Source organism: Lichenostomus cassidix, chromosome 13 (genome assembly GCF_008360975.1).
Source record: "Lichenostomus cassidix isolate B80296 chromosome 13, HeHo_3.0, whole genome shotgun sequence".
Classification (NCBI taxonomy): Eukaryota; Metazoa; Chordata; class Aves; order Passeriformes; family Meliphagidae; genus Lichenostomus; species Lichenostomus cassidix.
This window is the reverse complement of record NC_139494.1, coordinates 16755916-16782472: the sequence shown is the minus strand read 5'-3', so window position 1 is coordinate 16782472 and position 26557 is coordinate 16755916. Positions and strand designations below refer to the sequence as shown.

The window sequence follows — 26557 nt, the reverse complement described above, 5'->3', positions numbered from 1 at the left end:
ACGTGAAACATTGCTGGACAATGTGTTTTCCTGTTAGGACACCAAATATTCATTCAGGTTTCTCTGATGCCTCTTTCAAAGGGGAGTGAAGAATATTTTGGTGGCTGTGGCTGTCTGATTTTAGATTTCAGCAGAGTTATGAAAGCTTTGGGAGGTCTGACTATCAAACCATAGCTGTCAACATGATCAGCAGTAGTCCTGAGAGGAGAGTGCAGACCATGGAACTTAAAGAAAGTCTAAAATCTGCAGTGAAGATCATAAAATTTACAGCTGAGCCTCCTAGTTCCCATTGCTTTTGGGGTTTTATTTTCTGACTCAACTCCGCTCAGGAGACAGCAGTTATTAGTTCAAGGGAAGGTTTTTCTGGTTTGTTTTTACTTCAGTTAAAAAAAAAAAACAAAAACCCAAACCCAAAAGGCAGGGATTAAAACCCAAAATTGCTGGTGTCTTGTGAGGAAGCAGCCAAGCTGCTGCTGGCACTGTGTCCATTAGCAGAGTGCTTTTATTTTGGTTTTTCTTCTACACATCAGTGGCTATTTTTAAGGCTTCTTGACGTCAAGTCCTCTCCGTAGGCTTAGCTTGACTGAAGTGGGGAAAGAATACATTGAGTGGAGCTTTCATCAACCTGCACCAGCTTAAATTTCCATAAACCTGCACCAGGGTTGGTTTAAACCTCCATAAACCTGCACCAGGTTGGTTTAATTTCCCATAAATCTGCACCAGGGTGGGTTTAAACTTTTTCATAAATCTGCACCCAGGCTGATTTAAACTTAATTCCATAAAGCTGCACCCAGGCTGGTTTAAACTTCCATAAATCTTCACCAGGGCTGGTTTAAATTCCATAAATCTGCACCAGGGCTGGTTTAAACCTCCATAAACCTGCACCCAGCCTGGTTTAAACTTTTTCATAAATCTGCACCCAGCCTGGTTCAATGTTTCATAAACCTGCACCAGGTTGGTTTAAACATTTTCATAAACCTGCACCAGGGCTAGTTTAAACTTTTTCATAAACCTGCACCCAGGCTGGTTTAATTTTCATAAACCTGCACCAGGGTTGGCTTAAACTTCCATTAAGCTGCACCCAGCCTGGTTCAGTCTTTCATAAATCTGCACCAGGTTGGGTTTAAACTTTTTCATAAACCTGCATCCAGGCTGGTTTAAACAACTTTAATAAACCTGCACCAGGGTGGATTTAAAATTTTTCATAAATCTGAACCAGGGCTGGTTTAAATTCCATAAACCTCCACCCAGGGTGGTTTAAACTTTTTCATAAATCTGCACCAGGCTGGATTAAACTTTTCCATAAACCTGCACCCAGCCTGGTTCAGTCTTTCATAAATCTGCATAAATCTTTCATAAACCAACCAGGGTTGGTTTAAATTCCATAAACCTGCACCCAGGCTAGTTTAAATTCCACAAACCTTCACCCAGGCTGGTTTAATCTTCCTGCCTTCAATCTCTCCCTGCCTCTCAGCACCCATGGGTACCTGGAGCAGGGCTGCCCACCCAGCTGAGAGCTGCAGCCCAATTTTGGTGCTTCACACCTCATTTTTTGGCCACCCTGGTGTTCCCATCTCACCGTGGCCTTGCTCTGAAGCACAGGCACAGCACGAGGCAGGGACAAGTGTGACAAGAAATGCTGCTGGTGGCACTGCTGGATGTGCTGCTGCTCCTCTGGGCTCCTGCCAAGCAGCAGGGGATTCCAGCTCATCCCAAAATCCCTGCCTGGAGCAGCTCCTGTGCTCACAAAGTGCCTCCTGCCGAGGAGAAATCCCCAAAAAGCTCTGCCTGTTTCACTTTGCCCACGCTCAGTAAATTGCTTTTTCATCAGGTTTCATCTAAACGAGGGATCTTCACCTGCCTGGACATGGAATTGGTGATTCTTGGCATTTTCACACCTGGAAAAATGGTTTATTCCCCATGGTTCTAGGGCAGGATTTGGTATGCTGCTGTGCTTCACCAAATTCCTCCTAACCTTGGAAAAGAATCACTTTGCTCAACAGCCTCTTCAATTAAGATGATGCTTTCCATCATCTCTGCTGTGATTAATGGCTTTTAAAATAGATCACAACATCCTTTCTGAGGCATGCTGAACTGCCAGCGTTCTCTTCAGATGGGAGAGAAATGAATCCAATGCTCAGGATGTAAAGCAGTTGTGGCTGGCTGGAGTATTTATATATCTAAGTGCAGGTTAGGAACTCTCAGCCCTTCAAATAAAAATCCCACTTAGGGCTACATCTTTAGTTTGTTTTCCTTATATATCTTTAACTTCTGCTCTTGTTTTTTTGAAAGGTATTTTGAGGAGCTTTGTCAACATCATTGCTTGGAATCTCCTCAAGTCTTCTTCTGTTTCCTGTCTTTGGTTTCAGTTTGTCTTTCCTGGTGTGGGGAGGATGACTGCAGCACTTTTCAGAACTGCTCTGTGGTTTTTTTTTAAATTTTATTTTTTGACAAATGATGTGTGACCCAAAAAATTGCAGCTCATTCCTTTAAGAAAAAAAAAACAACAAAAAACCAAGAAAATAACCAAAGCAACAAACCCAAACTGCCTGGCCATAATGGCCACGAGATGCTCAAAATAACCCCAAAATAAACCCTCATGACAAAAGAACATCTCAAATTCTTGGTGTCAGGAGCTGCTTGTTGCTCTGGGTGTTGCAGATGTTGCAGACAGGAGTGAATAACAGTCCCCTGCTATCTGATAGTGGTCAGGACATGATGTCTGCTTTATTAAACATTCCCCTGGAGTGGACATTTACTCCATTATTGGCTGCTTACAGGGGAGGAAGTGGCTATCAGCTTCATCTGCCTCGCTGTCTGCTAGGAAAATGAGAAAAAGAAAGATGATGTGTTGAAAGTGTGAGTGGAAAATGAAGTTTAAAGTGGCTTCCTCCCTGGAGATTCCAGTGAGAGCTCCCTGAGCCTTCCCTGGGAAAAGGGGATTTCTGGGGGTGGCTTTGCTCATTTTTGGAATTGTGTTTGGTGGTGAATTTGGTATTCCTGGAGGAATTGGTGTGCTAAATGTGATAAATGAGGGGCTCAGGCAGCCCTTGGGTGTCTCACCTCCTCCTCCTCCATCATCTCCAGTTGATTGTGGCCAAAACATTTGGCATCTTATACTGGTTTGATTTCAGGAATTTAAATAAAATTATTAAAATGATCACTTTTGTCCATGATCAAGGCAAAGATGTTATGGTCAGAAATGTCTGAAGCTTCTCCCTTCAGCCTTTTAGGGACATGCTGGCTGAGGAAATCCTCCCTGGGCTGTGTCCCAGCAGGTATTTCAGTGTTATTAAACCTTTCACAGCCTCCTTCAATAAATACCTCAGCCTGATAACTTCAGCTCATTCACTGGGTGTGTTACACACAGATTGACCTCTGGAAAAATCCTGATTTCTAGGAATTTTCCTGGGTTTGTTTGCACCTGGAGCTGGGAGCTGTTTTTTTGCTGACAGCTCTCCCTGAGAAGCCCAGTGGGCTTTGCTTTTTTTGCTGAGCCCAGCCCAGAGCAAGCAGTGTTTGCTTTGTACCTTTATTGCAGAGAAAACCTGCAGCAAAATGAATTTCTTGTGTTTCCATCCCTGCTTTGGCTCCTCAGTGTGACACAGGAACAGTGAAACCTCCGAGGTGCTTTTAGTAATTCCTGAGTGATCTGGGAAGGTTTTTACAGAAGGTCACAACTCCAGCAAGGGCTTGAATTTTTAACCTTTCTGGGCTCTCACCATCTGTGCAGCTCCCCAGATGTGCTCAGTGCATCACATCAGCATTCCATCTTCTACCTTTATGCTTAATCAATAATTATTTTATTTTTTTTTTAATTTTATTATTATAAATCAGGGCACTCTGAATGAGCAGCACCTTGGAGTGAGTAAAGCAGCACTGCTGCCTCCAATCCTCCCTGGGAGCTCCTTTAATCCCCTCCAACCCACAGCTGGAACCAGCCTTGAGTTGTGGGTTGATTTTGGGCTGTGGGCACTGGGCTGGCACTGTGTCAGCCTGCCTGACCTCCCTGCAGCCTGTCCCATTCCTGCTGCTGCTCCTTGGAGACTCAGCGTGCAGAGGAGGGACTTCCCTGCTGGTTGGCAGCTCTGGGGGTGGCAGCCAGGGATGGAGGGAATTCGGGAGCAGGAACAGCAGAGGTGAGGGCAAAGCCTTGTCTGGGTCATTCTGGGCTCGTTTTCTGTCCCCTGCTGCACACAGCTAGCTGGTGGGAAGGGTTATTTAGTTTTAATTTTCCACCTCTTGTCCTTGTGTTGGGAAAGCTCTCCCCTCTCCATCAAAATCAATATTTGCTTTGGTGTTCAGTCTGAGGTGTTCTCTCTCCTCTGCTGCATCTGGAGCTTTAAGAATTAATGTCTCATCCCAAATTTCCTTCCAGATCCACGTGGAGCTGACTAAACTCTCTCAAATCTGATTTTGAGTGGGCACTGTGGTGGGCAGGGACTTGTTGGGAGGTTGAACTCTTGCCTGGAGTGCACAGGAGGTGCAGCAGCTCCACTTGCTAAGTGAACATCCCAAGAAGTCCTGGTCAGTCTGGGCTTTTCTCTCTCCCTGCAATTCCCTGGAATGAGGTTGGATCCAGGGAACAGGGACAGGAGGAGAGAGAACAGCCTCAGGCTGGGCCAGGGGAGGCTCAGCTTGGACAGCAGCAGGAATTTCTCCATGGAAAGGGTGCTCAGGCCTTGGCAGGAGCTGCCCAGGGAGGTTTGGAGTGCTCATCCCTGCAGGTGTCCAAGGAAGGGCTGCAGGTGACACTTTGGGGACTTCCAAGAACAAAAACTGCAATTTTTTTTTTTCTGTGGTTGGCAAGAAAAAGGAAATCTCTGTCACTTGTATAAAATGATTTTGTTAACCTCCCAGTTGGTTTTCCATGTCAGTTCTGGGATTTGGGATGCTGAGGTGTTCACTCCAGGCTGATGGGAACAGCAGACTAGAAAAAAATCTATGGTAACCAAGGCAGTGACAACTTGTGTAAACCTGAGTTCAGCTTCACCCTGAACAGGCAACCTGGGGACTTTAACCACTGTCCTTGGAGGGACATGATGCAGCCTCAGGTGAGGATGATATCCTAATTCTTTTTCTCCTCCAAAACCCTCCACCCCCTTGAAGCAGCTGGATAATGCAGAACAGCAAATATAAATGAAGAGAGTACACAGAGAGAAGCTCTTCTACCAACCATCTCATTTTTACATTTTTATCTAAGAAGCCTGTCTAGACAGGCATCTATTTTCATGACATGCAAAGCAGAATAGTCGATGAATACTTCATTAGGAAAATGACTTGTCATCTTTGAACCCTGATGCAATAGCTCTCGGAAAGCTGTTACTGCCATGCAACAGCAGATCCAAGTTTTGGGGGGATGTGGAAGTGTAGCACATATGGTGTTGTTAACATGACAACTAGCAAGCATTAATGCATAATTAGTTTATTTATCAAACCCAGTGAAGTGCACAGACTGGAGGTATTGAGCTCTGGGGAAGCTGTATTAGGGAGGAATTAACTCATTTGTGGAATTTTCACTGCTGTCAAGGCTGGAGCTGTCTGGTGTACATCCCTCTTCCCTGGTTTCCTCTTTTCCATCAAAACCCAAAATTTTTCCATTAAACCCCAAAATTGCTGGTGTCTTGTCACCCCATCAGGTGAGCGAGGTGGGGTGACAAATTCCAGCTCTTTGGACAGGATTGTCACTGCTGCTGGTGGCTTTAGTGTGGATTTTTAAGAGGAATTTTGAGGGATTTGGTTCAGGGCCTTGAACGCTCCCTTCCCAAAATGTCCTTCCCAAAATGTCCTGTCCCTCTTCCCATGGCAGCTGCTCTCCTAGGCACACCCAGGAACTGTGGCTAAAATCTGAAAAGTGGCTCATTTATCTAATGCAGAGATGTATTAATTTCAGAAGCCTGTGTTAATTATCCTTCACCTTCAGCCTAGCTAATTAGTGCTAATGAACGAAGTGGTGCTGGTGCTCTGCTGTGATGAAGGAGTGGATCAGGAAGCTCCGAGATGCTCATGTGCAGCAGGCTTTTCCCAAAATTTGGGGTGGAAGGGAAGCTCAGGGCTCATCCAGTGCCATCCTGCCATGGGCAGGGACACCTTCCACTGTCCCAGGGTGCTCCAGCCTGGCCTTGGACAATTCCAGGGATCCAGGGGCAGGACAAGCAGTTCAGTGGGGAAGCTGCCCTGTGCTAGGCAAGGTGTGCTTGGTTTGGAGCAGGATGGCTTAGATACACCTCAGGGATCTTTGGTTAGATCCTCCAGCTGGCATTTGCTCTTTCAAGGTATTATTTTGGTGTTACAACACGAGGAAAAACTCCTTTCCATGGAGAGTGGCCAGGGAGGGTGTGGAGTTCCCTCTCTGGAGACATCCCAGCCCCACCTGGAGGTGTCCCTGTGTCACCTGCTCCAGGTGACACTGGTTGGACTGGGTGATCTCCACAGCTCCCTTCCAACCCCAGCTATCCTGTGATTGCAGGAAAAGCAGCAGGGTAGGATCCTTGAGGCTGGCAAGGATGTCAGAGTCTCTTTATTTTCCCCTTGTAATGCACCAAGCACAGTTCCTCATGGCTTGTGCCAGTTGTCACCAGTGGCAATGAGCTGCTCCTGCAGCTCTGGGATCTCCTGCTGCCCCTGGGAGTTGTTCTCCAGCATGGAATGGAGCCAGACCCACAATGTCCCCATAATGGAAGAGCTGTTTTACAGCGAATTCAAAATGAGAATTATTAAATGCTCAATACTCGTTATCTGCAAACCCCATTCTTGCAGGAGCTGCAGTGACAAAGGCAGGGTGGGGATGACAGCAGAGCACTTGTGCCATGGCTTGGGATCCAAATTAGCCCAGGAGCTTTCTGGCAGCTGGGATTTTTATAAAATTTGCAAATTCCAGCTGCATAACCCGTGGAAATTCAGTGTGGAAGAAGCACAGGAGGGGATTTATATGGATGGTTTATTATCAAGAGTTTCCTCCACACCATTCATCCTTGTAGCTGCTTTATTGTCCTCTACATGGTGCAAGGCACTGGCTTGATGAATATTCCCAAATATTTCCCTGTGGAAAATAGGAAATCCACGCTGGTAACAGCAGCATGGAGCAGTTTGGGTTGGGATTAAATCAGAAAGAGGTTTTTGGTGTGAGCTCCTGGCAGTTTGGGCTGGTTGGAGGCGTGTTTGCTCCTGTCCCAGTGCCACTCCCATCCTGCAGGAGCAACCCTCCACCTCTCCCACGTGCTCCTGACATCTTCTTGTCTTTATAAAAATCTTGTATTTCCCAGCTGTGCCCTGGAATCAATTAAAAAAGAAGAGATAATTCAGCTTTTCTGCCTCATCTTTGCTGTCCAGCAGCTGCTGTGCTAAAAAACCCTCTTGTTTTCTTCAGGAATTTCATGCATTAGTGATTTCTGTTGGGTTCAAATCAATGCTCTACAGGTGAAAACTCTACTATTCCAAACTGATTCAGCAATCCAGGCTCAGCTTGGCTTTGGAATGGAGATTTTGTGTCAGAAAAACAACTGAACCAGCTGTTCCTTGGGCTAATGTGTTACACACAGACACTCAGCCTCCTGAAATTCGCTGAGTCTCATTGCAGTGCTACATTTGGGGTTGTGTTGTCTTAATTTCTCCTCCTGCAGCAAATCTGTCTGGGGGAAGGGGAAAAAAAAAAAAAAAAAAAGATGGAAATCTGCTCAGTTCTTAAGTTTTGGCTGTTTCTGAGCCATCCTCAAAACTGCTCTAAAGCATAAAGAAACAGAAGGTAGCTCTTGAAGAGAAAACAAGAATTTTCCTGAGGAGAATGGTGTGCAGCTCGAGGAAATGCCAAAATGCCATTTCCAATGCATGAAAACTTTTCATTGTTTTTGGGTGAATGTGATCTCATCTGCTTGACTTAATAACTCCTGCAAAAGTTGACCTTCCTGTCATGGAGAGCTGTTAAATTGTTAGTACTTTTTTTAGTGTTTTCCCTTCCCAATCCAGTGAAAAATCCGAATAATCTCCCTAAAATGAAGGTTTTATGGCCTGCCAGGCAATTAATTTCAAAATGTTCCCGTTCCCTTCTGCTTGATGATCACATCTGCTTATTTTCCCCTCTGAAATTCTCAAGCTGTCTCCTACCTGGATAACAACCAACAAGAAGCTCTGCCTTTTTAGCTCCTTCCAGAATTCCTCACTCTCCAACCCGGTGTTGCTTCTGAAATATTCAAATAATCCCATCTGCTGGTGGTTTTTTTTGCATTAGATCTTCTTCTTGTCTGCCACCTTTCCTTCCTGCTGCTTTCCTCCTGGGATATCTGCACCTTCCAGGGGTTTTCTTGGGATGATCCAGCAGTGAAAATTCCAAGTGTCACCTCAACCTTCTAGGTTTTGGCATCTGAACTGCTCTGGTTTGGGGAAGGAAAGGGAAGGGAAGCAGGGAAGGGAATGAGGCTCAGTTGGGATTTCAGCACCTTTTCCTCCTCTGGTTTAAGGAGGTTTCATCCTTCTTATGCTGGAACTACCTGCTGAGGACCTTGGTTGCCTAAGTAACAGAAAAACCTAAAAAAATAATTTATTTCTCTCTTGTTTTCCACTTTCTCATAAAAGCTTGATATTCTTTCAGTGTCCCTTCTAGCTAAACGTGGGCCAAGCTGATGGATCTTGCAGGAATGAGATTTCTTGGGATGATCCAGCAGTGAAAATTCCAAGTGTCACCTCACCTTCTAGGCTTTGGCATCTGAACTGCTCTGGTTTGGGGAAGGAAAGAGAAGGGAAGGGAAGCAGGCTCAGTTGGGATGTGGGATGGTTGTTCCCTGCAGCTCTCAGGGAACCTTTTGTTACCTTTTCCTCCTCTGGATTAAGGAGGTTTCATCCTTCTTATCCTGAAACTACCTGCTGAGGACCTTGGTTGCCTAAGTAACAGAAAAACCTAAAAAAATAATTTATTTCTCTCTTGTTTTCCACTTTCTCATAAAAGCTTGATATTCTTTCAGTGTCCCTTCCAGCTAAATGTGGACCAAGCTGATGGATCTTGCAGGAATGTGATTTTCAGGTAGAACAGCAACATTAGGAAGTGTTTTCTGGTTGGGATGTTGAGTTTCCTGGGCTGAAGATCACTTCTTTTCCTCTCCAACAACTTCTGTTTGCCTTCATCACTTCCAACAACCTCACACTGCTCTCCTGGTTATTTGAGCTGTGGTTTCATGTTGGTGTTCCAACCCCAGTGACACCCTTCATGTTCTGCCTGTTTGGGTTCAGGTTGGACTTCAGCAGGAATTTCTGCAGCAGGAATTTCTCCCCAGCCCTGCAGGTGTCACCTGGAGGTGGCACTGAGTGCTCTGGGCTGGGGACAAGCTGGGGATGGTGACAGATTGGTCTCGGTGGCTTTAGAGGGCTTTTCCAAGCTCAGTAATTCTGGGATTTTTTGGAGTTAAGGACCAACACTTCCTCTCTTTGGAGCTCCAGAGTGCTGCTGTGAAGGAGATGCTCTCAATAATCACCTTCTTTAATCAATATATTCAATATATTCAATATATTGGCTTTAATCAATAAGTCCTGAAAGCCACTGATTGGCAGGTAAAGGGACTTGAGAGCTTTAGGGATGCTTTTTTCAGGAATTTTTTTTTTTTCAGGATTTGCAACAACCCCTTCTGACATGAATAGTTGGTTATAAACCATTTCTCAGTCTGGGATGGGACTGTGAGATCTTCCTGGCAAGAGGTTTCCCCTGCTGTGTTTTTTTCTCTATTAATTCATTTTTTTTTTTTTTAGCTACAGACCTCCAAGTTAGCTGCTGTTAGGGAGGATTTGTTTTAATATTGCTTATCTGATGATGATTCAGGAATCCAGTGTTTATAGCAGCAGCTTTGACCTTGATGTTAGTTCAGCTGGGCAACGAGATAAATGATGAAGAAATTCCTCAGCAAGTTCCCCTCTTGCTGTTTAAAATTAACTCTTTGAGAGGCTCTTCTGAAGCTGATGGATTATTTTTAAGAGATGTGGCTTTTGATGAAATTTTAGCTGCTTTAGCTCTGTTAAGAGGCTGTTGAGGTTTGGATTTTGGATTTTTTTTTTTAGAAGCAAACTGCATCTCCCTGTTTCTATGTCTGGAATTTAGTCCTGTGACATTTAGCAAATGGATGAGGAGTGAAATGAAGGTTGTAAAACAAAACTGAAGTGTGGGAACTTCAGGCTTGGCTCTGTCAATGGCAACCATAAAAGGGATGGGTTTGAGAAAAGCTGCTTTGCTCTGAAATTCATTAATGGTAAAAGATTGTAATGAGTTGATATAATGATATCATTTTATTTCCTTTTTTTTTTTTGGTTTTTCTGTCTCATTAATCCTCAGGGCACAGCTGCCTTAGTGCTACCTGTGCAAACAGAAAGCCTAAAAATTGATCTTTTCATTGATTTCCTCTGATTGTTTTCACCAACACAAATTATCCTTTAAAAAAAAGGGTTTTTGTCTAAAAGATTTCCAGCAGAAGATGCTGCTGTTACACTGGGCTGCATGTCCCACATATCCTCCAGTTAAAATTTTACATTGTGGGAATTTTGCTGAGCAAACAGCAAAGTTTAAGACAACTCAGTATCAGCATGGAAAAAAAAAATTAACTAAAAAAACCTCTTCGTTTCTAACAAGGAGCACTTGGCTGTTGTGTGCAGAACAGAGTCAAAGTGGTTTTTTTTAATATTCTGTAGCTCAAGGACTTGGCTGCTCTTCAAACATGCCCAGCTCCAATGGGATGGGTAATTTGGCAAGTGGCTGTGCCCCCTCTAGGGGCAAAAATGTGGAAATTTGTTCTGCAGGTAAATTCAGAGCAGGGGAGAAGGTTTGGTGGAGTGGGAGAAGCTGGGGGTTAACCACGGTGAGAAGGAATTCCTGCTGGGATTTGGGGTGCAGATTCCTCAGTTTCCCTTTCAGCCTTCTCTCCCTTGAACTCTTAAAATAGCATGGAAAATGTGCTGCTGCTTTTCCAGGGTAGTGCTTGAAATGGGTTTTATGAAGTGAAATTTGTTTTATAGAGTGAAATCTGTTTTATAAAGTTATCATGTGAAAAACTCAGCTTGTATTTGATACTTCAGCTTGTGTGAAAATTCCTGAGCTGTGCTGTGTGCACACACAGGTTATCCAGATTATCCCACATAATCTGAGAGTTTAGGTAAATAAAAATCCCTCCAGGGCTTTGGAAGTGGGAGTCAGAGATGCTGTGGAAATCCAAAATCCATGCAGGGCATTGTGGCCAGTGGAGCCCTAGCCTTGGGTGGCCTGGTTGTTTGTCCTGGCAGTGCTCACTGAAACACAAATCCTGCACAAACCAGTCCAGCCATTTGGGGATGTTGGAGAAATCACAAAATCCTCCTTTCACAGTGCTCTCCTGCTTTTCCCCAGCTCGGGGTGGAGTTGGGCCAAGTGGCATTGCTGGGTGCCTGCATGTCCTGAGCCTTGGCCAGTGTTCTGCTGAGGAATTCCTCCTTTAAGTGACACCTGGGAGAACATCATCCTCATCTCTCAGCCCTGCTTGGGAAGTCCATCCTGATTTAGCCTGATTTATCTGGAAGTGGTTTGGCTTTCAGGGGATGTTTTTATCTCTATCCCAAATTTCTGCGTGCAAACAAGTTGCAGCACTGATGATTTCTGTCTTCTCCTTTAAAGCCTGAATTCAAACCTCACCACAGCAGGGTAAAACTTCCTAAACTGACTATTCCATGTTGAATATCCCAGGAATCCCCACTCATTTTCCCCCTTTTTCTCTCCTCAAAGTGCTCTTACGGAGTGTTATGATGAACTGGGCAACTGCTACCAGCTCCCAGAACTTGGGAAGTTCATCCAGAAACTGGGAAGTTCTGGAGCTGGTTTGGCTTTTAGGGGATGTTTTTATCTCTATCCCAAATTTCTGCATGCAAACAAGTTGCAGCGCTGATGATTTTTTGTCTGCTCCTTTAAAGCCTGAATTCAAACTTGGTGAAAACAGGGTGAAACCTTCTGAAAATGACCATTCCATGTTGAATATCCCAGGAATCCCCACTCATTTCCCCCTTTTCTCTCCTCAAAGTGCTCTTACAGAGTGTTATGATGAACTGGGCAACTGCTACCAGCTCCCAGAACTTGGGAAGTTCATCCAGAACTTGGGAAGTTCTTGGGAGTCGAATATCCCAGAAATCCCCACTCATCTTCCCCCTTTCTCTCCCCTCCAGGTGCTCTTACAGAGTGTTACGATGAACTGGGCAGCTGCTACCAGCTCCCAGAACTTGGGAAGTTCATCCAGAACTTGGGAAGTTCTTGGGAGTCGAATATCCCAGAAATCCCCACTCATCTTCCCCCTTTCTCTCCCCTCCAGGTGCTCTTACGGAGTGTTACGATGAACTGGGCAACCGCTACCAGCTCCCCGTCTACTGCCTCGCCCCACCCATCAACATGATCGAGGAGAAGGGCGACCTGGAGACTCTGGACATCCCTGACCCTCCTCCCAACTCGGGCCACGAGTGCCAGCTGCGCCTGCGCCTGTCCACGGGCAAAGACCTGAAGCTGCTGGTGCGCAGCATGGACTCGGTGTACCACATGAAGCGGCGGCTGCACGCCGTGGAGGGAGTGGAGCCTGGCAGCCAGCGCTGGTTCTTCTCCGGGAGGCCCCTGGCTGACAAAATGAAACTGGAGGAGCTGAAAATCCCAAAGGACTACGTGGTGCAAGTCATCGTGAGCCAGCCCTTAGCAAACCCCACCCCGGTGGACAACTGATCTCGTGCTCGTGTTGGTGGTTTTCTTCTCTGCCGCGTCTCTGTCGTGGGGTTTGGTGTCGCTGCCCTCTGGTCTTTTGGGGTTCTGAGGAATGACCAACAAAGCTTCCATCCGTGATGGAGATCTGCAGAAACGTGGGGATGTCACCTGGGGTTTGCCTGATCTCGTGTTGGACACGACAGCGAGAGGAACGGGGCGAGGGCAAAGGGAGGAATGGGAAGGGAAGGGAGGAGAGGGAGGGAAGAGATTGTCGTTCACTGCAATCTGTGATGATCCTGAAAACCCTCAGCGGTGTCCTGATCCGTGAGGCTGGAGCAACAGAGAGCACTTTTATTGGAAAACCCACCTTCCGACCGAACCGATGTATCCAATTCCGTATCAGCAGCACACGCAGCTCCCGCAGGAAGGAGCCGATCAGGGGATCCCTGCGGGTGTGACCAGCCTCTGATGGGGCACAGCCAGCCCTGGGCACTGGAGCTGGGCTGGGCTTTGCTCCCTGGCAGCTCCTGGTGATGCTCAGCCCGAGCGATTGTACATTCCAAGGTGGAGTTGATCCCGCCGGAGCCTCAGGCAATAACTCAGCCCTGGCTGCTCTCACTACTGTACTGTAATTCAGCTGCTCCACACTGACCCAGCCTCCTGGCTCTGTGCCTGCTGAGCTCCTGTCCCTCACATCAGGCTGAGGTGGGTGATGCTGGGCTGTCCTCAGCCTGACAGCTCCAGGGCACTGCAGTTCCTCCCAGGCTTGCAGCTTCCCGTGCTTCCCCAGGGGGCACAGAGCTTGGGAGGTGGGGAGGATGCAATAGCACACAGTTCCCAGCTTGTGGGGTGTCACTGGCAGCCAGTTTTGGAGCTGTGGTGACTCTCCAGGGCAGCTGGAGGTGTCCTCACCACCACAGCCACCCCCAGAGCGTGGCCCTGATGTCCCCAGGCAGTGCTCTCCCTCCAGAATGTACCAGGGCTGCTTTCAGCTCATGACAAATCCTTCTGCAGGCTCCAAAGTCGGAGCATTTTGGGGTTGGGGGGATGCAGTTGGTTCCCCCAGCTGGAGATGCTCTGCAGCCCTGCCTTTGGTGGAGATGAAGGCCCTGCTCTTTGAATCATGATTTCTGTTTGCTTGGGGTTCAAGCCATCATTGAAATGACTCCTTCCAAAGTCAAAAGTGCTGGTAATGTGGGAACAGAAGGTTTTTCCTGGTTTCTGTCTTCTCTCTCTGAAGGAATGTCGTAAAGCTGCAGCTGGTGCAGCTGTTTGTCAAACTGCTGGGTTACACTGATGATTTTAAACTTCTGCTCCCTCATTAATCCCACAGAAATCCAATTTCTGGGACTCAGAAACTCCCAGGGAGTTCTTGCACCAGAGTCAGGATGATCAGAGCTCACTTGGACATCCCAGCAGGTGGAAGCAGAATTTCATTGATGGTTGGGAAACAGAACCACGTTTTGTTTGCATTTCCCACCCAACTACAGCTTTTTTTGGGTCCTCATGTTGTACCAAACCTGTGGGTTTCTGGCAGCTCCGGACTGCCTGAAATGCAGTGGCAGAGCTGGGGAAAGGAAAATTAATTCCCTGTTCTCACCATCACCAAAGTGACTTGCTTTTCTTTTCCTTTCTCTTTTGTTTTTCTTGTGTTTTCAAAGCTGAAAGTGAGCTGATCAATGCTAACCTAGAACGAGTTTTTCTGTTGTGGAGGATTATTTTAAGGCAAATTTGATTTATTGTACTTGAGGTTTTTGCAGCCAAACCTTTTGCATTCCAGGGGAGGGGGAAATATTTGATACATAAGTCAAAAAAAATCTCTCTTGGGTTTTCTCTGGGCAAAGGATGTTTTCCTGCCAGGGAGACACTACTTGGCTTATAAGGCATAACTTATATGTCTGAATAAATGCTTTTTGTGGTGTCATTTCCCTGCAGTCCCTTCTGGAAGGGGGAAATTGTGGTGGATTAAAGAGGAGCAAACCAGGAGCTGTGAACACTAAACCACCACTTTTTTTAATATTCGTAGGATTTTTTTTTTTCTCTCCTTGAATTTTTTTCTATTTTCATTCAGGCTGTTGTCACCAGGTGCTGGTTTGGAGATGTTGGGGCTGAAATTGCTCCTTCTTTCCCTCTCCCCCTCTATTTGTTGGAAAAAAAAGCTCAGTTTTATGACACTTTGGGATGATCATGTTTTGTATTAATTGCTTTTCTGGCAGGGAGAAAGGTGAGGCTCTGAAGGCCACGTTGTGAGTGGGTTTGGAGTAGAACAGTGCTTTTGGTCAGGAAAATTCTCTTTAACAGCCTCCCCCCTCCTTAATCACATATCAAAACCTGAAAGGATTCAGTGGTAAAATGCTTTTAGAGGTGACAGTGACGACTTTGACCCTCTCTGTATGAAATCACAGCAGGACTGAGCACATACCCTGCAGAAACACAACTTTACAAGATTTGTATTGGGGAAAAAAAACTTGAAATTTGAAAATACTTGTTAAAAATATCAATAACAAGCTGTAAATGCACGTGGCTGACAGGGAGGTTGTGCCACACAGCTGAGCATTAGCATCTCAAATGCCTTGAGTTTGCCCTAAACACTGGGTTTGGGTGCAGATTGCAGTGCAGTGGGCTGGGAGTGTGGGATGAGGTTTGGGGGGCAGAGGGGAGGAAGAATTATCTGAGTGCAGGGCATGGCTCGAGTGGGATTAACCAGCTGGGGACTTGGGGCTGCTCAGGAGAGGATGGAGAACTCCAGGAGAGGATGGAAAATCCCATGAGAGGCTAGAGAACCCAGGAGAGGATGGATGATCCCAGGAGAGGCTGGAGAACCCCAGGAGAGGATGGAGAACCCCAGGAGAGGATGGAGAACTCCAGGAGAGGCTGGAGAACCCCAGGAGAGGATGGAGAACCCCAGGAGAGGATGGAGAACCCCAGGAGAGGCTGGAGAACCCCAGGAGAGGCTAGAGAACTCCAGGAGAGGATGGAGAACCCCAGGAGAGGATGGAGAACCCCATGAGAGGCTAGAGAACCCCAGGAGAGAATGGATAACCCCAGGAGAGAATGGAGAACCCCAGGAGAGGCTGGAGAACCCCAGGATTGCAGCAGGAGGTGCTGGCAGCATGGCCTGGCTGGCTTTTAGCCCTTTTGGGGTGCTGTTCCCCCCCTCCAGCCCTGGGGTGTGAACGAAGGGGTGCAGCAGGATTTCAACGCACACAGCACAGCCAGGTGAGGAGGAATGGATTTGGGGTTCATCTCTTACCCCCCTGAGCCCTTTGTGCCATTCCTGCTCAGCTCTGGCTGGGAATTGATGCCAGGAGAGCCTTTTTTACCCTGTCAGTGACAGCTCTGTTCGACTCAGCTCAGATTTTTATACTCTTTATTGTCACTTCTGCCTGACCTGATGAAAGTCCCACTCCTGACCAGCTTGAAGGGCAGAGAGGCACAAACCCCCAGGACCAGGGAGCCCCCCAAAAAGCCCCAAAAAAGCCCTAAAAAAGCCCCAGGTGTGCTGCAGGTGCATTTGGGGCACCACAGGAGGATGCTCAGGGTCTTCTTCCCCACCCAAGTGACAGCTGCTCCCTCAGAGCTCCCCAAATGTCACTGCCTGCCTTGGTGCATCACACTTTTTTGGGATCCTCCACACCAAACACAGCTTGGGGTGTATTTCCTGAAGGCCTTTGCTTCCCTGGAGCTGGGGAATATTGGGGAAAAGGAAATGCTGCAGGTTGGTGGTGTTACAAGTTGGGTTTTTAACAGACACCCTAAAAAGTTGGGGGTGTGGCAACACCAAAAATCCTCACCCCAGGAGCAGCCAAACCAACCCCAGCTTTGATTTGCCTTCCACTGAAAGTTGCTTTGGGGAGGAGAGGAAAGAGATGGAATCTTTGGAGAGCAACTGTGCATAATGTTTGGTGAAGGTCAATTGATGAATTGAGAAAAATATTGCTGTAGTGTGATGTGCTTCTGCATATATATCCATTGCTAGTAAATAATGTAAAATCTTTTTTTTTTTTTTTTACAAGTATTAAAACAAAAAAAACAACTACTCTTGGTTACAATGGTGGGATGCTTTTAGCCATGGAGCTCTGGAAGCATTTTTGCCTTGTAGGTGTTGACAAAAGTGAATGCTGAACGTTTCTCCATGTCTGTGATGCTTCAGAAATGGAAGGGGCAGCTGCATTTCTGCCTCTGGAGCTCTCCTGTCCAAACTTTTTCCATGTCCCCTGTACAGACATCCCAGACCCCTGCACCTTATGCAGAGAATGTTTACATTAAAAAAAAAAGGATTTTTTTTTTGTTGCTTTTTCCCTGTGCTGCTTAGATCTTGTTACTTTGAAATGAAAGTAGCCTCTGTTAAAAAAAAAGGGGTTTTGTTTTGTTTTTTGGGGTTTTTTTTCTGCCTTTGCCCTTCACTATTTCCCTGCTGGATTGTGGCTGGAAGCTCTGGGACAGCTTGGAACTCTTCTGGAGTGTGGGATGAGAGGTGTTTGAGAAAGTTCTTCCTAAAAACCTGCTCTGGCTGTGGGAATGAGCTTCATCCACTCTGCAATTCCTGGGAAAACACCAAAACGTGTTCTCCAAACCCACTGGATGTCGATGGCTGCCTTGCCCATCCCCTGGGAAGCCTTGCAGTTGGATTTCCACGTTTCCTCCCAAAATGCTGAATGTCCTGCTGTTCCCTCTGCAGCTCCAAACCCTCCTGGTGGTTCAGGATGCACAAATCTGCTGTGAGATTTCCCTTCCCCAGGGAGCGTTTGGGATTTCCTGCAAATTCCTCTCCCCCCAAATCCCATCCTCGTGGATCCTCTGTGTGTCACTCGTGTCCCTAGGGGTGGAGTTTGGAGCTCTCCTCGCCAAGGGGGACATTTCACTGAGCCTGCAGCAGTCAGGCAGCTGGAAAAGGAGAGATTTTAACCAACAGGGCTTCTTCAAGAGGACTTGGAGATTTTGAAACGATGTGTCTGCTGGATTTTCCGTGGAAAAGTGTGTCCTGACCCTCCAAGAAGGACCATGCTTTGGGGGTTTTTCCAGTGGAACTTTGGATTTGTACCTTTTCCAGCTGATTTCCCACCATTTCCTCAGAGCCACGGGGCAAAGAGAGAACTCCAAATCCCGACTCCTGCCTTAAAACCTTCCCTTCACCTTGAGCTCCAGAAAATTCTGCACCTGCTCCTTCCCAAATCCCGTTTTGTTTTTTTTTTTAATTTTATTCCCCCCTTTAGGCGATTGGAATCTCCAGTCCGAAGGCGACTGAACCCAAACCAGCCAGGAGCTGCTGGCTTCGTTCAACCAACCCACTGCTCTCGGATTACAAACCCTATTCGTGCCTCTCAAGTCCAGGGAATGTTTCCCCAAAAAAAAAAAAAAGAGGTGGATTTGAGCAGCGACGGCCAGGACTGCGCCGCGGGTGACGCTCGGGGGACACTTGGGGACACTTGGGGACACTTTAGCTTCGGTGTGCTCTGAGCGAAGGGACTGGGCTCGGTGTCCTCTCTGCCTCATGGGAATGGCTTTCAAAGATGGCTGGTACCATCAACTTTGTACTTCTTGAATAAATACCTTCATTTTTATGGTAAAACTCTCGGCTGTGGGGTTGGTTTGTATGGTGGGATTGATGTTGGATTTGGGGTGGAAAAACCCAGGGAAACCAGAATTTGGGGGGTTTTTAGGGATTTTGGGGTGTTTCTTTCCCTCTGTTAAGTTTTAGGGATCGTTTTAGAATCAAAGATTTGTGTAAAAAAGGCTTTTGAATATTTTTTCCCCCTCCCTGGGTAGGGAAGAATTCCAGGCCAATAAATGGGTTTTTATGTTTTCCATCTGGGAGTTTATGAACACCTCACAGGTTGTCTCCAGGCTGATAAAATTATTTAATTTTTTTTAAAACTTAATTTCATTAATTATTTTTGATTGAATTTAATTTTTAATTGAATTTAATTTTTAATCGAATTTTAATTTTTTAATTTAATTTATTTTTTTTAATTTAATTTTAATTTCCATCAGAAATGCCATGCAAATTTCCTGTAAAAACCAAGCAAATTCAACTTTTTTTATTAACACCTCACAGGTTGTCTCCAGGCTGATAAAATTATTTAATTTTTTAAAAAACTTAATTTCATTTATTATTTTTGATTGAATTTAATTTTTAATTGAATTTTAATTTTTAATCGAATTTTAATTTTTTAATTTAATTTATTTTTTTTAATTTAATTTTAATTTCCATCAGAAATGCCATGCAAATTTCCTGTAAAAACCAAACAAATTCAACTTTTTCCCCCCTAAATTTCTTCAGTGGGGCTTTTGGGTTCGGAGCTGGAATTCTACAACTCCTCCATTCCCTCTGATCCCCTTGAGGGACACATTTTAACAGGAATTTTTGCTGTGTGACAATGTTTTTTTCCTGCAGCCAAGGTGTGAAATCCATGGAGAAATGCAGAGGCTGGAGATGAGCTCCCCCAGCGTGGCTCTGGGGATCAGCTCCTCGCTGAACAAAAAGAATGGATTTGGGTAATTGTCCTGTAATTACATTCCCTGACACTTTGTCTTAATTCAGGTCACTGCTTTTATAGCCTTGATTAACTGCCTGAAGTATCAGAGGAGCAGGAATAATTCTTTGCAGGCCACAGGGAAATATTTCCATTTTTTCAAAAAGAAAATGTAGGAAATTTCACTGCGGAATTTGGGATGGGAATTCCAAACAAACAAGGGTGTGATTTTCCTGGAAATTTTCCCCCTATAGATAGAAAAATAGGAAATTTTTATTCCTTTTATATGGAAATGTGTACACATTATGCTTTAATTTATCCACATTTCCCTTTTTCAATAGATATATCTAAAATACAAGGTGCAAAGCATTGAGTGCAACCATTCCACAGAATCCCGGGATGGTTTGGGGTGGAAAGGACCTTAAAGCTCATCCAGTTCCAACCCTTTTCCATCAACAGGGACATTTCCCACTATCCCAGGTTGCTCCAAGCTTGGAGCATTTGTGGGATTTCACCTCCAGCTGTGCTGAAACCTTGGAGGCTGAAATTTTCTAATTTAATTATTCCCTCCTGCCACAGCCATCCTGTTTCCTTAGGGAAACTCCAGTGGCAGTGACTTTGGAGGTTTCCTGGGCTGTGTGTGAGGAGAGAGGGAATAAATCCATGGAACTGCTGTGCCCAGAGGGGGAACAGGGGATATTTGACAAAAGGAACCAAACTGCCTTCTCTCCACATGGCATTAATTAGGTGGCTCATTAACAAAGCCAGTTTCCTGTTGCTGGGCTGGGAATTCCAGCAGGGATTCAGGGGTGTGGAGAAAGAATTGCCCCTGTGAGGCTTGGGGAGAGCCCAGTCTGCCCCAGTGCCACCAGGCTGGGATGTCCCCAAACCCCGCAGGTCAGGGAGGAGGTGACAACCTCGGGATGGCTGTGGGGCTGAAATCCAGCTTGGATCAATCCCTCCTCCTCCCCAAACTCCTCTGTCACCCCAGAAAACCCCAGGGAGGTGCTGTGCTGCAGCTCTGGGATTTATTTCTCCAGGTTGGGTGGAAGCTGAGCCTGTGGGGTCAGAGATGTGGGGCTGTGGTGTTCCTGGGTGAAGGATTCCTGGGAATTTTCGGGAGCTGCTCCTGCTGGGAGGCTCTGCAGGATTCTTTTTGTTGTTTTTTGTCGATGCAGGAGACTGCAAACGCTTTGGATTCCCTGCAGTCCAGCTGCTCATTTTGGAGAGGAGATAAATCCCATTTGACGAGGCATCCCTGCCCTCCGTGAGTTATTCCAGGGGAAAGACCCCAAATCCAGCCTCTCACCCGCTTCTCTGAGCGTTTCCCGACTGACTCGGCAGGAATCGCCTCGGGCTCATCCCAAACATGTTCCAGGGCACCTCCCTGGCTCGTGGCTGCTGCTCTGCCCTCGGGAATGAGGTGCAGATGTTGGAGCCATTGGCAACATCTGGACTGGGGAATGGCCGGGGGAGCGGGAGGAACCTTCACTGCTCAAAGTGGCCTTTAAACCAGGGAGTCTCGGGATGAAAGGCTCAATTCAAAAATTCGAAAACTCGACACAGTTTGGGGCTGAAATCCTCATTCCCAAAAATCCTGGGAGGGTTTTAGGGAAATATTCACAGGATGGAGGTTTTGCCACCTCCCAGTGCCGCCAAACCCCACAGGGCTGCAACCCCACTTCAGCCACCTCCAGTAAATCATGGAAGAGGAGATTGTGGTGGAGAATGATCCATGAAAACATCAACCCAGGGAGCTGGCAGCGGAAAGGAGGAGCAAAGTGAGCTGATCTCCCTAAATTCCTCGTGGCTGCCTGGCTGGATGTGTCCCTGGAGCAGGTGGAGATGCTCTGCTCGGGGCTGAGGGGTTTGGGAACAGAGGGTGAGCACTGATTTCCTGCTGGAAAGAACACGTGGGACACCAGCCAGTGCTCACATCCAGACAATGAAGGTGACCTCCTGCTCCTCCCACCCGCAGGAAATAGCAGAATGCTGGTGCTTCCTGCCGTTTGGGATGGGCTGGGAGAGTGACCAACACCAGCCAGGGACCAGAGCTGCTGGCAGAGGAATGGTTTGGGTGGGAGGAACCTTAAAGGTCACCTCTTTCCATGGCAGGGACACCTTCTACTGTCCCAGGGTGCTCCAAGCCCCGTCCAGCCTGGCCTTGGACACTTCAGGGATCCAGGGGCAGCCTCACCACCCTCCCAGGGAAGGATTTTTTCCCAAAATCCCATCCAACCCTGCCCTCTCTCAGTCAATCCATTCCCCCTTTCCCTGCCACTCCATCCCCAAAATCCCTCTCCATCTTTCCTGTAGCCCCTTCAGGCACTGAAAGGCCACAATTAGATCACCCCAAAACCTTCTCTTCTCCAGGTTGAACAATCCCAATTCTCTCCCAGCCTTCAGGGATAATCCTAGCTTTACCTCCCCTCTCTCTCCCCACAGCATTTGGGTCGAGGAGCAGCAGGGTTTGATCTTTATTCAGGTTGGTCCCATCCTGGAGAAAGCAATAAAACTTCCCCTCAGGAGGGCAGGGAGCTCTCAGGCATGGCCTGCACGAAGCTGAGAGCAATAATTAGCAGGATTTATTTCATTTGAAATGCCCACTGCTCCTAGGCAGGTTGCACAGGCAATTAACACTCGGCAACAGACAAGAGATGCTGCTCAGAATTCATGGAGAGGATTAATGAGATGATTTATGAGAGAGCCACGTGTGATTTCTGCACAGGGAAAATGTGAAAGTGCTCCTTGCTGTCTGCCTGTCTTCTCTTCCTGTCTTCCTGTCTTCTTTCCCACCCCAACACTGGAGGGAAAAAAAAAAAATAGGACTTTTGCAACAAACCAGAAACATTGGGGAAAAAACCCACATTTTTCTTTCGAAGGTGTCACTTTTAACAATTATTTTCAGTCCTCTTTGGTCTCCCCCAGCGCAGTGCAGAGGAAGAGCTGAACCTCCAGCTCTGGAAATTCAGTCAAAATTCCCCAAATGTGAACACAGAGGAGAAACTCCCTGCTAAAAAAAAAATAAAATAAATAAATCAATAAATCTGCAGCCTGGGCTGATTCTGCCACCTGTAAATCTCTGCCAGCAGGGGAAACCTGTGGAAAGAGGAATGATTTGAGCTGGAGCACCGCGGGGAACTCGCTGCTTAATTAGTATTACAGGGTGCTGCCATTGTTGGAACAGCTGAAGTGCAATATTTGTAATGTCACTGATCCCTGGATTTAAACCCCAGGGGATGCAGAGTCCTGTGTGTCACTTCTCCAAACATCACAGGGCCTCCAGTTTCAGAGCATTAATGCCAATCTCGTTTTTAGGAGCATTTACTCCTCAGGTAATTCTTTCAATCAGCATCCAGGAGCTGCAAATACTCTGCCAGTATTTTTAATTTTTTTTTAGCAAGGACAGGGAAAGATGACAATCAGCCCAATGTCAGGGAAGTGATAAAACATCCCTAAACTCAGCTGTTCTCAAAGCAGGAGCCCGGAGTGAGTTTTGCCGGAATTATATTTCAGGATGGAAATATAATTCAAAGGATGTGCAATTCAAATGTGCAAAGGAACAAACCTTCCTCCCTGTGCCCTCGGCTGGGCGCTGCGACACGGATTTGGGGTCAAACACACGCGGTGTCACCGGGGAGTGCGGGGACAGCCACCCAGCCCCAAACTGTGGGAATTCCCCGCGGGGACAGCCGGAGCTGCACCGCCGGCATGTCCCCTAGATGTCCCCATTCCACTCGGGATCGCCGCTCAGCTTCCCAGCGCCGCCATGGGGAGGATGGTGGATGGAACTCCCCACGGGCCACCCGCGGGTCACATCCCCTGGAGCAGCCCGTGCAGGGTGTCCCTGTGTGGATACACCGCGATTCCCGCCCCGGGGACTCCAAACCAGGTGTGTCCCTCTGGTTTCCCAGCAGACGAAAGGGGGGAGCGGGAAAAGTGGCTCTGCTGCCGGGACAGCTCGGGATGAGGGTGCGGGAATGTGTCTGTGCGGGGATCGGACCCTTTCCCGCATGGAATTCCGCATTTCCCGCATGGAATTCCGCATTTCCCGCATGGAATTCCGCATTTCCCGCATGGAATTCTGCATTTCCCGCATGGAATCCCACATTTCCCGCATGGAATTCCGCATTTCCCGCATGGAATTCCGCATTTCCCGCATGGAATTCCGCATTCCCGCATGGAATCCCACATTTCCCGCATGGAATTTCGCATTCCCGCGTCCCGGGGATGCTGCGGGCCGGAGCGGAGCGGAGCGGGGAGATCGCTGCTTGCCTGCCCGGCTGTCCCGGGATTTGCTCGGTCCGGTTTGGGATAAAGGAACCCTGCCTGCCCAGCAGTGGGCAGAACCGAACCGAACAGGGCCGGGCCATGGCCCGATGCACCGGGCTGGGCAGAACGGGGCTGAACCGCGCCAGGAGCACGGGCAGAGCTTACCCGGGCTGAGCCGTGCCGGGCAGGGCGGACTGTGACCCGGCTGGGCAGTGCCGGGCCGCACCCGGACCGAACCGTGCCGTGCCGGGCTGAGCCGTGAGGGTCGGGATGGAGCGTGCCCTGTCTGCGCCGAGCCGGGCGGTGCCGGGCCGTGCCGGGACCGTGCTCTGTCTGTCCCGTGACGTACCCGGACTGTGCCCTGCGTGTCCCGGGTCAATCCCGCACCGTGCCCGGTCTGTGCTGTGCTGTCCCCGGACCGTGCCCTGTCTGTGCCATCCCCGCCCTGTGCCCTGCGTGTCCCGGGCCACCCGTGCCGAGCCGTGCCGTGCTGGGCGGTGCCGGCCGGGCGGGCGGAGGGCTCTGGCGGCCAATGCCGTGCGGCGGGCAGCGCAGGCCGGCCCAGCAGGTGGAGCGGCTGCGGCTCCATGTGCTCGGCTGGAGGAGGCTCCGGTTCCGCCCCGCCGCTCCCCGGCGCTCAGCCGCTCGGTGCTGCCGGCCCGGCGCGGGCGGAGGCTCCGCGGCTGCTGCCGTGCTCCGGGATGGCTTTCGCCAATTTCCGCCGCATCCTGCGCCTGTCCGCCTTCGAGAAGCGCCGCTCCAAGGAGTACGAGCACGTCCGCCGCGACCTGGACCCCGGCGAGGTGTGGGAGGTGGTGGGCGAGCTGGGAGATGGAGCTTTCGGCAAGGTGTACAAGGTGGGTGCTCGGGGGGCTCCGGGGAGGTGCTGGGGGCTCTCAGCCCGGCTCGGAGCGGCTCTGCTCCCCGGACACAGCGCGCTGACAGCGGATCCGCATCCCGTTAGCCGGGAGCGGCCGGACAGGCACAGCCACTGAGCTAGGCTTGGCAAAGCAGCGCTCCAGGAAGGCGAAAAGAGGGACAAACACATTTTTTCTTTATTTTCTCTCTTGCCTTTTTAAATTTTGGTTTTTTTGGTCACCCCGAACTGCCCGTTTTCAGAGCGATGCTTTTGTGCTCAGCCCGGGGCTCTCCCTGCCAAACCCGCCGCTGCCATGAATGGAGGGAGCTTTCCTGGAAATCAGCACTTCCAGGGCTGTCTCCAAGTTTTGGGAGCCTCCGGGGCTGCCATGGCATTTGTGTCGCCGGCAGGAAACTTGGAGGGCGAAGAGGAGCTCCTTGAGAGCTGCGCCGTGTCCGGAGCTGGGAATATTTAACCTCGCTGTGCGGGGATGAGGCTTTCAGAGACCAAAGTTTCCCCGGACTTTGCGCTCCAAATCAGCGGCTTTCCCGCTGTCCCCAGCTCGGAAATGTCACATCTCCTGCTCAGGGGTTGAGCCAGGGGGGTTTTGGGTTCAGGAGCAGCCTGGGCATCCCGAGGCTCCTGGGCACAGGTTGGAATGGGAATTGCCTGTTGGGTTGATGATCTCCTCAGGTCATTTTAAAAGGTTTTGCCTTTGCAGAACAGAGAAATAAATAGGGCAGGAATGACTGCAGGTCAGGAAAGAGAGATTTCACTGCCCTGTCCTGGCATTAGGTGTGTGTATTTCTTGTCCCTGTCGTGTTATTTGACAGAAACTCAAAAAACTGAGTGCCAAGCACCCTTTGAGTGACAGTTTTTAGTGAAGGATCCTCTCTTCTAACAAAACACAATTCCTAAATATTTAAATCCCTTCTGTATTTTTCCTTCTGCAAGCAGCACCAGTAGAAATCAGGCCTTCTGCTGCCAGTCTGCTCTGTGTGGTGCATTAGAAACACATTTTAGCAACACTCACTGCTGGATGATTCCCTGCTTGCATTTCCTCAGGTTTCTCCAGCAGTGACAGGAACCAGCTAAAACACTGTAAAATAACTGAATTGTTATTTTACAATTGAATTGTTATTGAATTTTTCTTCAATTGAATTATTATTCAATTATTATTGAATTACAATTGAATTAATATTGAATTATTCTCCTCCGAGAGAAAGGGAAACTGAAATACTTATTTAAATGCTTTCTATTTTCAACGTGGATAATGTATCCAAAGTAGGTGACTGAGAGAATTAAGCTACTTTGGAAGTGGCTGGTTTGGTTTTTAGGCTGTTGTTGTATCTGAATGCCTCGGTTGTTAACCCCAGCCTCACACCAAGAAAAACATTGTCAGAGGAACTTGATTTCCTGCAGGCTGAGGGTGTCAGCCTGGCAGGCAATAACAGCTCATCTTCAGCTCTTTTCGTCCCTATTTGGACCCAAATGAGAATAAAAATGTCCCAGCAGAGATCATGGATTTAGGACCAGAAGTTCACTCCTTCTGTACCTTGGACATTCAGACAGCTTTTGGCTTTTGTGGAGTTTTAACCCTGTTGAGCAGGGTGAGGTTTAACACTGTGCCAGAAATCAAAGGGTTATTTTATTCCATTTAATAACATTTCAATTCTCCCTTGCTTTGATCTCTTCTCCACCTGTTCTCCATTCCGGCCAGCAAACAGACATGGGTGGGTTTGGAATTCTCATGCAAGAGTTTGTTTGTTCATTTGAAAATCCCAAATTTTTTGGGTGGCCTGTGCTATAAATCCATATTTTAGGTAATAACCAGAGACAAAGCTTCCCTTCATCTCAGGTTTTTTTGGTTGTTGTTGCCTTCCTTTGTCTTTCTATATCTGGAGCTATTTAACTCTATATCTGGAGATATATAACTCTAAATTTGGAGTTTTTCTATATCACCTCATCCTGGGTGGGGATCAGTATGAGATGGGATGTGAAAGAAGGGGTTTGCTCTCTCGTCCTGCTCAGCTGCCAAAAAACCAGCTGAATAACCCACCCAAAAACTGCAGAATAACCCACCAAAAACTGCAGAATAACCCACCAAAAACTGCAGAATAACCCACCAAAAACTGCAGAATAACCCACCAAAAACTGCAGAATAACCCACCAAAAACTGCAGAATAACCCACCAAAAACTGCAGAATAACCCACCAAAAACTGCAGAATAACCCACCAAAAACTGCAGAATAACCCACCAAAAACTTC

At 47.7% G+C, this 26557-nt stretch overlaps 2 protein-coding genes across 3 annotated transcripts in view; both read left to right on the top strand.

Moving 5' to 3' along the window:
• Window positions 1-16718, top strand: part of UBTD2 (ubiquitin domain containing 2) — a 44777-nt gene extending 28059 nt beyond the window's left edge. The window contains exon 3 of the mRNA XM_085074014.1: window positions 12306-16718. Within this exon, the coding sequence (XP_084930140.1) occupies window positions 12306-12703 (398 nt within the window). The 3' untranslated portion in view covers window positions 12704-16718. The remainder of the gene's footprint in view (window positions 1-12305) is intronic.
• Window positions 16719-22917: 6199 nt separating this feature from the next.
• STK10 (serine/threonine kinase 10) overlaps window positions 22918-26557 on the top strand; it is a 41932-nt gene continuing 38292 nt past the window's right edge. The window contains exon 1 of one of the 2 annotated variants that reach the window (XM_085074013.1): window positions 22918-23050. In XM_085074013.1, coding sequence (XP_084930139.1) covers window positions 22928-23050 — 123 coding nt within the window. In that variant the 5' untranslated portion in view covers window positions 22918-22927. Of the gene's footprint in view, window positions 23051-24023; window positions 24288-26557 lie in introns of those variants that run through there. The other variant, XM_085074012.1, reaches the window with a different exon arrangement.